This window comes from Anser brachyrhynchus (genome assembly GCF_964034855.1).
Source record: "Anser brachyrhynchus genome assembly, chromosome: 2".
NCBI lineage: Eukaryota > Metazoa > Chordata > Aves > Anseriformes > Anatidae > Anser > Anser brachyrhynchus.
The window spans coordinates 16,163,874-16,176,783 of NC_137695.1; the positions used below are offsets into that span (position 1 = coordinate 16,163,874).

General features: G+C 36.9%; 1 protein-coding gene across 17 annotated transcripts in view; it reads left to right on the plus strand.

Annotated features, from left to right (window-relative positions):
* Positions 1-12,910, plus strand: part of ARHGAP12 (Rho GTPase activating protein 12) — a 77,762-nt gene that overhangs the window by 40,621 nt on the left and 24,231 nt on the right. For all 17 annotated transcript variants that reach the window (XM_080581718.1, XM_080581710.1, XM_080581715.1 and 14 more), the window contains 2 exons: positions 7,548-7,673; positions 11,396-11,470. In XM_080581718.1, the coding sequence (XP_080437844.1) occupies positions 7,548-7,673; positions 11,396-11,470 (201 nt within the window). The remainder of the gene's footprint in view (positions 1-7,547; positions 7,674-11,395; positions 11,471-12,910) is intronic.

Here is a 12,910-nt window from a genome sequence, read left to right on the forward strand (position 1 = left end):
AATAAAAATAAAAATTTGTAGGAAATCGACATATTTAGGTAATCTGAGAATGTTCCTATTATTACTTAATTTACATTTTCATGTTGAAAAACTATAGAATATTTGTCATAAGGATGTAGTTGTACAACTTTTAGTTTGTTTGTTTTATCTCATATAGTAAGGTTATAAAAAAAAGATTCACAGGGAATTGCATGCATTGAACATATCGAAGTGTGTGATTCTCAACTATTGTTCCTTTAGTACAAAAAACAGTGTCATTTCTACTTAAAAAGGAGTAACTGTAATAGTGCTTTTGTAATAGTTGTGGGAAAATATTTAAAGTTACAAATGAAGCTATACACTACCCTATTGTTACATCAGCTAAAGGATTTGTATCTGAGCTGAGCTGACATTATGAAGTTTCCTATGTTGATCTGATGTGTTGGGTATCTTGAATTTTGTAACATGTCAAAGCTATCTGATCTGTAACTATTGTTTTTAAAAGCTACTTAGCGATTGATTAGCTATTAGATTAGCAGTGTGCAAATCTGCTAGGACAGGTTTTACCAGAAGCAATTGATAGTCTATATAGTTGAAGGTAATTTGGGGGAATGATGTCTTGGGTACTTCATTCGGTGACTTCTGCACTGAAGATTTAGACTGTGAAGAAGTTGCTTTCCACTGAAATAGATTGGATTTGGATTTAAACTAAATAGCAAATGGAGTTGGCTTTAATCCAACTGTAACAAGTCACGAAGAGAATCCAGCACTGTTAACCTGAGGCACCTTAACTACAGGGGTGAGGTCTAGTATTTGTGTGTTTGTGCATGATATTCTAGTGGTTCTTTGTAAACCTCTGGGCTCCCTTGTGTTACTAACCACCTACAGAATGAAACAAAGCCTCTGTTTCTTGGAGTTAATGGTCTGATATGATTTAGCTCATATTTATATGAAAATCATCAAATATTTTTGTTAGGAAATTTGCTTAAATTGTTTAGCCTGGGCTATTTGAGTAGCAAATATTCTTAATTTCCTTACTGAGCATTTTTGAATGTACTAAATCTTGGTTGGAAGCAAATACGAGGTTAACAGAAGTAAATGAGCAATTGACTTCTCGATTCACAGTCCAACTGCCTATCTGTTGACAGAAATCCCTAGCTTTTAGCTTTGAGTGCAGTGGAATAGATTAAATGTTTTAGCAAAACATTTAGCTAGTCTGTGTATCTGAAAAACATACAGTAAAAACAAACGTTAAAAACTTGTGAGTAGTTGAAGCATGATTGAAGATCAGTCTTTTGAAAGACTCGCTGAAGCGTGTTCTAAAAGCGCTTAGGAGCAAATGAACTGGAAAGACAACGCAGACTGCAGAGCGACTTTGAAGAAAAATAATCTCTATCAAAAACTCTCATGAATGGTGAGACGACCTTAGAAAGACTTCAGCGTTTTAACTCCTGCTTAAATGAAAATTAAGTTACTTCGGAAAAAAAGATCTTTAAGAAGAAATTAGATACACTCTACAGTGGTTCTCTAGATCAGTTTTTTCCCCCAACATATTTTGGAAGGCAATATATGAACTAAATATTTTGTGAAATAAACAAATAGAATAGTATGGTCATATAGTGTTGTTAAACCAGAAAAAGATCGTAATTCTTTTTGAGGTGATTCTTAGTAATCTGGACATCGATAGAACTAAAAAACATGCAGAGGCTTCTGGAAATAGCACATTAGCTGATCTAATACGTTATATGAAAAAACTTCACGTTTATAGCGTTAGCTGTAAATGTGAACATGCTCTGGAATAACACTTCAGTAGTCTTGAATGTGTGTTTAAAAAATATCTGATATTAGAGGAGTTAGGGAGAGTTACAAAACAAATTACTTCAGACAGTCTCATAGAAAGCCCTCCAGTCATGTATATTTACATGACATCTAGGAATAGCTGAATGCCTCTGGCTAAAAGCAACATCTCGGATGGAGTAGCTTTGACAACTGCTAGAAAAAATTCTATTAAGACTCATGAGTGTGACCCAGCTTTTTGTAGTGGAACAGAAGAACATGCCGAATTATTCTTTATATTGGATAATAATATTCACTCATAACTTGCCCTACCTCTTCCAAAAGACTTTGTTTTCTCCTGTGATTTCTGCTGTATTCAGTTATCAGTTCTTGCTGATTATTTAAAAAAAAAAAAAAAAAGTACAAGGTCTTCTGTGAATAGTTTGTGATAAAATTGGTTTATTTCCTTTTTAGTGAATGAGTAATATCTAAATCATAGTGAGGAAGGATATGGCCCTATTCCGTAAGCCTAGTAGTTTTCTAATAGAAGTTTTGTATTTCCAGCAAATGAAGAACTCTGTATTAAGGGGGGAAAAAGTTAAGTTGATCTCAGGAATAAAAACCTTCTAAAGTTTAAAAATGCAACTTATCAAGATGACAAACAAAAAAAAAGGCAAGGAAACCTACATCATAAATATTGAATAAGTAGCTGAAAGGGGAGGAAAAGAGGACAGGCTAATAAAAACTAGAGATGCTGAGTAATTGTCTTCCCAGTTTTCCAAATGCATTCCTAGTCTTGTATCTAAAAAGAAAAATAGCATAACAGCATGGTTATTGGACATCAGCTGAGTTCCCTTATGCAAGAGTAGACATCAGAAGAAAATGCTTATACTATAAGCATCAGGAGTGAACTCATAGTTCTGGCTGTTAACATTTAGAGACTATGATATCCCAATTACACTTTCTGTTCTCAGAAGTTAGTTCACCATTAGCTCCCCTCACTTACTGCATGTACAGAGGCGGCAGTAGGTAGAGGAGCTTCATTTCGGGATGTCATCTTAGACTGACAGTTTTCTTTTGCCATCTCTGCTCTCCAACATCAAGCGCGAGCTCAGAGGTCTCAGTTCTGGTGCTCAGGTGAATGATTTTGCTGCTGGAGACCTCAGTGCTGTCAGACAACGAATGACACCTGAAAAATTATAATAAACACGATGCTGGTAATAGGAAGAAGATACTGTGCAGTCAAATGGTGAAAGAAAAAAGTGAAAATATGTATGCATGAACTTGTCTCGTGGCCGGGATGTGAACAGGTCCTACCGTGAGCAGTGCTGCTTGGTTTGAGGTAACACATTATGTGTGTTGGCATTTGTGTCTACTGTAAGTCTGTACACATTAGTAACAGTGAATAACCCTCACATTCTTGTCATGAAGTTTGGGATAGCTTGGAGGAAGTTGAGACTGCCTCAGCTGATGTGATGACTTAGAGGTGTGTAAGGACAGAAGTGCAGGTGATATTATGACAAACCTGAGATAAATCTGAAGATGTAGTCATTTTTTTTTTGTTCCTTTCTCTTTAATGTGTGTACCTGTATTGAAGAGGCCTGGTCTGGTCTTCCTCACTTGTCCTGGTGTGGTGGTTTCCAGCCCCCTTCATTCCTCCCAGATAAGAGAAGGGGGGGGGTAAAGTATCCCCAGCTTTTGCTGAGGCAAGCAGTGGTGCCTGTGGCAATCAGTACTGACTTGGTGCTGGTCCTGACTCAGTGCTGGTCTTTGCAGGCCAGCAGTCCTAGCGAAACAGTGGGTAAGAAGGTGAAGCAAAGAACATCCAAGGCAGCAAAGTTAGTGATCCAGAGGGGTCTCCAGTCGCTTCTGCTTCAGGTGGAGCTGCCTTCTCCAGCACCCTCCTGCCCCTGCACAGCCTCTGTTCCTTCAGAGAGGCTGCTGCCTCAAACGCTGCTGCAATACAGATGGAAAATGAGTCTCATTTTCTCCAAGGAAAGAAAAGTATGAGGTAGAGATGAGGTCCGTGAAAAGACCAAAAAAAAAACAACCCAACCAGAAAACTTATATTTATGTGTTAAGGAAAACATTGTATTGATTTAGCTAGGAAGAGCAAAATGTGTACATCAGTGGTACATTAATCACAGCACTAAAAAAATGTATTCAAAGCCAACGACTGTTCTAGCATTGGAGAAATACTTCTGTTCTGAGGCAACATTAAAAAAAAAATATTTTTTTAATATATGATTTCAGACTATCCGTTGGGAGAACTGCAAATGCTAGAATAAGGTAGTAAAGATGACTAGGATATCAGAATATTCTTAAATGTCCCTATTTTAATCTAACTGCAAGAAAGTAGAGTAAAATGTTTAACTTTGGGTCTTTACCAAGTTTCACTGTCAGTTGCATTCCGCGCTTTTCTCCCTTCACCCGCTTGTTCCTTGCATTTGGCTGTGGCTGTTGTTAGCGCAAACAAAGAAGAATCTTTGTTCTGTTTCTTGAAGCTGACAGATCTGTGTCATCTCCCTAAAAATGGGGACAACTGCTACAAATAACTCGGAGGTGTTGCATTTATTCCAATCGCAATTAGGCTAGGACAGAGCCTTGAGCCATGCCATATTATCAGGTTAAAATTAAATATAAATAATTTAGCTAGTTGCGAGGGTTAGAAAATTTTGTACCAAAGCAAAGAGAGCTTTCAAGTAGCTGTGAAGGCAGCTGCTTGAAAAATTCAACAATGAAAATAACTCTGTGTTACCCAAATTTGCACCATTAGTGTCCTTATCCTACACCAAGAGCTGGTGTAACAAGAGGTCAGCGTCACTTGGCACATGTGGTAAGGTTATGAACAATTTGCTGATGTCCTTATTTCCTGATAAAAAGAAACTGGTAGTAGAATAGGGAACAAATGGAGGCGATGTGCTAGAGGGGGTAATGTAATAGGACAATTTTTGATTTGGGGGGAAAACTTTAAAGGAGCAGCAGCCTGCATTCTTAGAATTCTTGGTCACGTTATCAAAAATTTTAGATTTAAGAAAATAATAGCATCTTCTTAGGGTCTGATGTTTAGATGCATGGTATCATCAGATGATCTTTGTATGGCCCTTCCCTAATCTCTTACTTCAAGATTACATCAGAGACGCCAAGGAGGCATCTGACTGCATCACCAATAGCTCTGGCCACTTCTCTCTAGACAGTGACATCTGTCCAGTCTAGAGGATGGCTAGTTCAGTTGGATAACGTGGAGCCTGAAACAGTATCTTTATCTCACTGTGCTTCTCTTTGGAAAACCACAGATCAGACCATTTATTTCAGAAGCTGAGGCTTGTCTTGAGCCCAGAAATATATTTTTTATTTTTTCTCTTTGTAGTTCATTCTACTGTTTGCAGAGAGGGTGGGGAAAAAAAAGCAAACCCACACCTGACAAACAGGCATGAACGCTTGAGTGAAAATTGTTTACTTGACACCTATATTGTGAGAAAATGGGGGAAAGATGTCAAATGTTCTCTTTAAAGAGCTGTCAGTTTATTAACACTGTTTGTATCACCAAAGCAAAGTATTGAAGCTGCTAAGATACGTGGCACAGTGTTCCTGAACTGTTGGAAGTGCATTGTTAATGAGCTCCATATATACTGTTTCTTTACTTTCTCGTTAAATGTTTTGTTAAACTGGAATGTCACGTTGTGTTACAGGCCCTTTCTCCTTCAAGATGGGGTTGTCTGTAGAGATAAGTAGACTCCTGCTGATTTGTGGTGGTATAAAAGGCACCTTTTAAATATAGATCACCTGTAAGTAGGCTGTGCCCACATTCTGACTCTTAAGACAGATTTAAATTCAAGACGCTTTACATTAAAGTCTGTATTTGACTGTTGTTAGAACCTGAATTCTTCAGGTTACTCAAATGGAAAGTGTATAGAGGATTTCCATAAATAATATTCAACAGTGTCACTTAAATATAGATATTTTAAAAATAAATGGTTCATTTTATGGCAAAAAATGTTTGAACTGTCCATTTAAATTCTCTAGAACTGTTGTGAGGAACACTGTGGCAGCTTTCTGCGGTGTAGGCATTGTTTCGTCGAAACTCGGTTAGATTTTAGTTGTATGGGCATTTTTTGCATATTGCAAATTGCGTATTTGTTTATTGAGTTGCAGAAGTATCTGCAGAGTGGATGTTTCTAGAACAAGAAAGTCAGCTGGTTTTAGATTCCTTGTAGCTTGAATGAGAGTTCAGCTTTGATTTAACAAGGGGGCAACCTAAAAGTTTCTTAAACCTCACTGTTAAAACATACCTATTGTCATACGAATATAAATGTGCTGAAACCAGTGCAAAGTCACTGCTGTCTTGGATGTGGATCTCTACAATGATAATCAATACGCCTCTGTCTGTACACGAACCACCAAATCTTATTCTCTGTACTGTAATATTCATTCAACTGGGAGTATTTTATTACCGTTATGCATATTGGAATAAATTAAATACTAAATTTATCATTTACTTTCTAAGTATTGACATTGTTGAAAAATCAGTTTGTGTTTCAAAGCTGCTATCGTATAGTGTCTGCCATGGCAGTAGTAATGACGGCTCTTTATTTAGACACTAACTGCATTGGGTTATTTAGCTTAAATTTGGCATTTCTGTTATTTAACTTAAATCTTACTTTGCTTTGTTGGAATGTGTTACTGTCTTTGAAGACCTCAAACTCCAGGATTACAGTGGTAAATCTGCAGCAAAACTGTGGAATTCAATGCACTTACAAAGACTATCGTTTTAGCCTTTTTTAATAAAAAGGACATTTGATTTTCCTGTGTTACATCTTACCCAGTGGGTTCTAGTCCTTTACGTGACTCCACAAATACTTCCATATGTCCCTATGTGCAGATTTTAGTCTTCTAACACTGAATAGAGACAATAAGAATTTTATTGCCCTTGTAAAGCAAACAAAATTGATGTTGTTTTTCCTTTTTTGTATTTTCAGTGTTAAACTCTGCTTGAAATATTTTTATAATTCTTTATAGTGCTACCCTGGTGATGATGGTGATTATTTGAAATGACTGCACTACTGACAAGTATGCTGCAGTGCTGAGATGAAATTAATTGCTACGTCCTTCTACGGCTTTCACGTTTTCTTAACCTCTTGATCTTTTGGGATGCTGTTGAGTTAGTGGATTTATCAGAACGTAGGTCTTCTGTTTCCTTGGGCTATTAAAGCTCTGCCAAGTCCTAAAGCTATTTCCTGCTAAATACTTACTTTCTGTGCTGAGGAACAGCAAATCCTTCTATCAGTAATTCTGTGTAGTTATTCTGAAAAGCAAATCCTCACCTTTTTGTGTCTCCTCTCCTAGCCATACCAAACGCTTGGGTCAAAGAGAATTATATTCAGTCAATCACCACTCTCAATCTGAATGGCTTATAGTAGAATAGAAGGGTTCTCCTTGTTTTACACGAGACCTGACAGGTGGTATAGTACTGTTGGTGCGATATGAAGACTGAATGTTTATATCTTGTATTTATTCTAATGCCACGGTGGTTCTCAATGTGCCAGTTGGTTGCAGAATGATAAGCTGTTGCCTAAGAAATCGAACATCTGTCTGTTGCCCAAGAGAGGCACTACAGCAGACAGGAAGTTCTAAAGGAAGACTAAAAACAAAAGAAAAAGAAGGCTATTTTGATACCCTTAAGTGAAATAGGGAATCTGAACATTTGTACTGTTAATATGTATGAATGGCATGCTCAGGTGTTGTTTGTATAAATTAGATTCTACTTATAGTTTGATTTTTCTTTTCTTTAGTATAATGCTTCACCACAGCAGCAAAGAGATATAATAAAGAGTAGGAGTCTGGACAGGAGGCTACAAGAACCAATAGTTTTAACAAAATGGAGGCACAGCACAATTGTGTTGGACACCAACGATAAGGTAGGAGTGAGTTAAACAGCATGCTCCAATGTGAACCGTTTCTGATTTCTAAAGTACTTAACAGAAAATCAGTGTGCATGAATTTCTGAAATCTCATTTGTTTGTATTCTGCTGTATTGCTGTGTATAACATTCAGTGAATACAAGGACTGGTAGATAACTTCACTATTGTTTCTTTGTAAGTAGTAGCATTTTTCTTGTTATCCTTGAAATATTTTAGAGTTAGTTCAGATTTTGATGTGTACAGCCATTTTACTTATAATTGGGAATTTCCTGTTATTCAATTCAGGCTGTAGAGTATAATCAGGGTTTGAGTTCAAGAATTATGAATATGGGTGAGGTTTCCATGTAAGGTATATTGATATTTCATCTCTGAGTATCTTAATTATAGAAGACACCCAGTGTAAGTACACTTTAAGGATTGCAGATGAATAACTGAAGTGAAATATTCGTAGAATTGAAATAAAAGTTGCACTTGCTAAACTAAAAATTCTTCTCTAAAGATAGCAGTAATGCTATTACACAATGAATTTATCCCTTTAATGACCTCTCTGCCGATCTCCACTGTGATACGTAAAGAGGAAAAGTTGTGCTCGATTGCAGCAGGGCTGTAATGTTACTAAAGGACAGAGGACAGTACTGAAAATGCTAAAACTCTTGGTTTTAATCCAGAGCTGAGCTGGGAGTTTAGTCTGAAAAGAGCTGTGAGTCAGGGGTAACAGAAGCTGTTTTCTGTGCATTGTTAATGGCACATTCTTGGAAGTCTGTTTCGGACTATACGCTAACAGATGCTGCTTGAGCAAACATGGAGACAGAGCCTCTCCCTTGTTCTTCCTCTGTCTGTTTCTGTTCTGTTTGACTTTTGTCACCGCTGTTTCTGCCTATGCTGTGACGTTCCGTCAGCACGCGGGTGTATATAGGGAAGGATGTATACAGGAGAGCTGATGTATATAGGGAAGAACTGAAACTGGTGGCACAGGGTGATGACTTGCTTTTCCTGGAACTTCACAGGAGTCAGTCCCAAGTTTCACGGAAACTGAAATATGTTGTAATGCTGAAATCTTAGCACAGGCTACTCAGAATAAGATGCCAGCAAACTGGCTAATAGACTTCCTTTTTCATAAGATACAGGTAAAAATTTTGAGAGTCTGGCAAAAGCCCTATGTAAGTTGGCCTACGTAATTGCAGATGGTAAAGACAAACTTAAATGACAAAACACAGCAGTAGTCATGAAAACGGATCTGCTGCCCAGAATGTTACATGCTTGACCTGTTGTTTCTGGTATATTTTAATAGTTTTTATTGTTGAAATGAAGAGTTCCTTGTGGACAAGGAGTTGAGTGGGCTATCAAGAGCTGATGTAGTTCCTCAGAACAGAATTTATTGGATTTGATCTTAGGCTTTTGAGCTGCCAGGTTAGAATATGTCATACATGGTGCTGAGGAGCCATGGACCGTGCTTGGCTAGCAACTGCCCGCTCTGCACCTGAACGTGTCAGTTCAGTGTGAGCGGTTCCGAGGTCCCTCTTACTGCTCCTTCATCCTGCCTTCATCTCCTTATGCATCTTTCTGCACCAAATGTGCTGTCGCATGTGCATGGAATGCTAAATGGAGTACTGCAAAATCAAGGCTGAGAGGGCTCTCCTAGTCTCATGTGACGTTTACGCTTCATAGGTATGAACAATTCTGTTGGTGAAAACTTAAAATTTTGGCCCCGCTTTTAAAGGAAGACTTCTTTCTTAAGTATAAGATTTACTTTTGGAATGACCTTTATGTAGCTCAGCACTGAACGAAGAAGCTCTTGTAAAACATTGAATAAGAGGAGCTGTTTACTTTTCATCAAGACCCAACGTTCAAGTACCAAGACCTTAAACCCACTGAAGTAGATGTGCAACTGTACAAATGTCTGGTGTAATAACCAAAAGAAACTGTGTATATAAGTCAGACTTGTAAAGTCTAAGCCAGCAGCTTGAAGTTACTTTAACAGCTTCAAAATATGCAGGCAATGTGCATTTGTTAATGGTAAGGAGTCATATAAAGCACAACATTAATGCTTTTGGAAAATTTAAAAATATGTAGTAGAGCAATAAGCTAGTGTTTTGTGGAAGGACTCGTGGATCTTAAATATTAGTGCATTGATGGACCCATTTTATTACCACTGGCAGGCACACTCTTGTATGAACTGCTTAGAATTAGCATCTGGTAAAGGAGTAATTCATACCTATGTAAGTTAGGCTTCTTCCAGAGCTCCAAGTGTATGACAGTTATCTCAAATTTGGAATGAAATAGAAGGAGGAAAAAACAATGGGTATTTGGCTGGATAGGTGCATCAACTGCAAAACAGCTTTTAGCTGACTCCTAGGGAATTTGTTTTTTAAAGATGTCTGAGTTTGTTTTTCCTGGAAAAACAGCAGAACTCAATTCTGTGAAAACATGCTGGTGAAGAGTGGTTAAATGTGTCAGAGGGAAGGTTGTGGGTTACCAGGGCTGACTGGGACTGGATGATACCAAGTGTACTTGCTGATTGTTTGGTGGCTGTGGCACATACCGGTATATAGCCATCAGGATTTGCATAGCTAAAAAGTTTCATTAGCAGGGAAAAACATACTTCTCTGAGAGGGAAAAAGTTGATTTCCTTAGATTGAGCTTTCTTTTTTTCCTATGAACATCTGAAAATACAGAATACTTAGCTTATTCTTAGGGATGCTAGTGCTGTTTGTCAGTGCAATAGTAAAAGAATTAGTGGGCCACTACTTGGAGGTAGATTTATAAGTGGATTTTAAATTGCAGATGTGCAAGGATTTTATGTAATACTGGAAAAACAAACGTTTTGTTCAAGCTGAAGCACAGAATTTGGGAGAGCTATCAGGGGAATTAAAAGGGGAGAAGAGGAGAAATGTACAAATAGAAAGCGTCAGTTTTCTTCTATTTGAAGTTCTTTACCAGATTTTCATGCAGTATATTTGTGCAAAGCAGCAGTACTTCAGTGGAAACACGCATGCCTTTTGGTTTTCAGTATTTTTTCTAGTCTTCAGAGATCTAGTCTTCAGAGATAAATTTTCTTTTGATCCATCATTAATGTTTGGTTTAAAACAAAAACCTGAATCTGTAGGAAATCTCAGTGCTTGATTATAAGGAAACAAACTGTCACGACTCACAAAAATTAAATAGAGCTGGTATACACTGAATGTATGAACCGTGCATGTAACTATTTATTGTGTAAGTTTCTCTGCATGTATGGGTATTTATTGTACTAATCTTGCATGTATTGACCACGCAGAAACATAATCTGTTCTTTAAAATCTTTGTGTTTTTTCAAATGTGCCTTGTAATAAGTTAGTATTATAAACATGCTTCATAATTTGATAGCCATGTCATACAGAAAAATCTGCTTCTTAATAAGGATGAAAGCTTTGCTTTAAGCTCATGAATTATGTATTAATTTTTTTTTCAAATGGACATGTGCTAATTAGCCTGGATTGATTGGTCTGTAAATCTTGTCATAACACTATTTGGTAAGCAGGTTTATGATACAAGTATTTCAGAATATCATGAATACTTAAAAAACAAAACAAAACAACCAAACAAAACAACAACATAACAAAAGACACAACTTTTTTCTGTAAAGTGTGAGTGGGGGGAGAGGAGAGGGTGTTTTTAGGGGTGAAAAAAGTTAAAATTGTAAGAAAGAGAATAACTTTTAATTGCATTTTTAAATTCTGTAGGAATCATCAACTGCTTCTAAGGCCAGTTTTCCTGAAAATGAGTCCTCTCCTTCTTCACCGAAGCATCAAGCCACAGTCAGTATGGAAATTGTTTAAATAAATAAGTAGATGTTGTAGAAACTTGGCTGTTCATGATTAGATAATTGAGGGTAAACCTTCTTGTTACTGGGGAAAAGTAGGGGGATAAAACTAACATTTTAAAAGGAATGTGCTTTTAAAAAAAAAAAAAAGGGAAAGAAAAAGCTGGATATTTTTGATTTCAAAACAACTCTGTGATGGGAGATGATTCCACAATGAATTTTTAGCTTCAAGTTATGCCAAATTACGTAGTTATTCCCCAACAGTCATGTCTTCACACCTAGCAACTTGGAAGGTTACAAGCAGAAACAAACTGTCCTTGCCCACAGAGTTTATCGCTGTCAGTAGTCAGTAATAGTTCATATGATCTGATGTCTTTATTTTTAACTTGTATTTTTCATCTGCTTGAATAGATGTAGGAATCATGAGAACCTTGCGTAAATAAAACCTTGTCTTTTTAATAGGATATATGCTGGGACGAAAACCTGAGCTTGCTAAAGTCTTGTTATGAACACTTAGATATTCTTGCTTTAGTTTAAATTTTAAATGTGATCATTGTTTTTTTTAAACAGTAGGGAGTAATTTAGAAATATATATATATTTTTTTATATATATATATATATATATATATTTCTTTTTGCTTGTAAGAACTGCATTCCAATAGCATTGAAATATGTGCCTTTATCAGTTTTAGCATTTCTTTAGTGGGTAGCTCAGGGCATTAAAGGCAACCAGTTGTGTTTCATTCATATGCTGCACACAGAGGAATGGTTCTCTGGCTTATTTATGGTGATCCATTCTTACAACTCTTAATACTGTTTTCCACAATGAAATTAGCATTGCTTATCAAGCAAGCATAGCTGACAGCCTTACACACAAGCAATTCTTGCTGCATGTGTTCTAATTTCTGTAAATATGTTTCAGACCTTGAAATATTAAAAACTGGATTTTTGTAGCAGAACTCACTTCTGGCTTTAGATGATAGTTAAAGGAAACAGATTTTTTTTCTGTCCCTGGAACATAAATGTTACAAAGAAGCTCTTGAGTTTTTGTTGTGATCCGTAGACTTTTCTTCTCCTTTTACCTAATTAAATATTACATTAATTTTCCCATTAGTACCCCCTAGTGTTGCTCCTGAGTTCTGTGTTATGATACTTTTTCTGAATAGTTCTCCTTTGGAGCATTCCCACTGGTTCCACGTGTAACTTGGTAATGCCACAGACTATTTGAGAAAGTGGGCGTGGGTTGTTCGGTCACTGCGAAAGGTAGTGACAAACTGTTCCACTTCCTAAAGCCAAAAGTTTGTTAGAAGGGTGCAACGCATAGGACTGCTAGTGGTGTTCTGCGTGGATCATGAATAAAATGATCTAAAGAATTTGCTAATTTCTGTGGGAGGGGAGGGAGATGTGACTAATTTCTTCTGTTGAAAATTCTGGC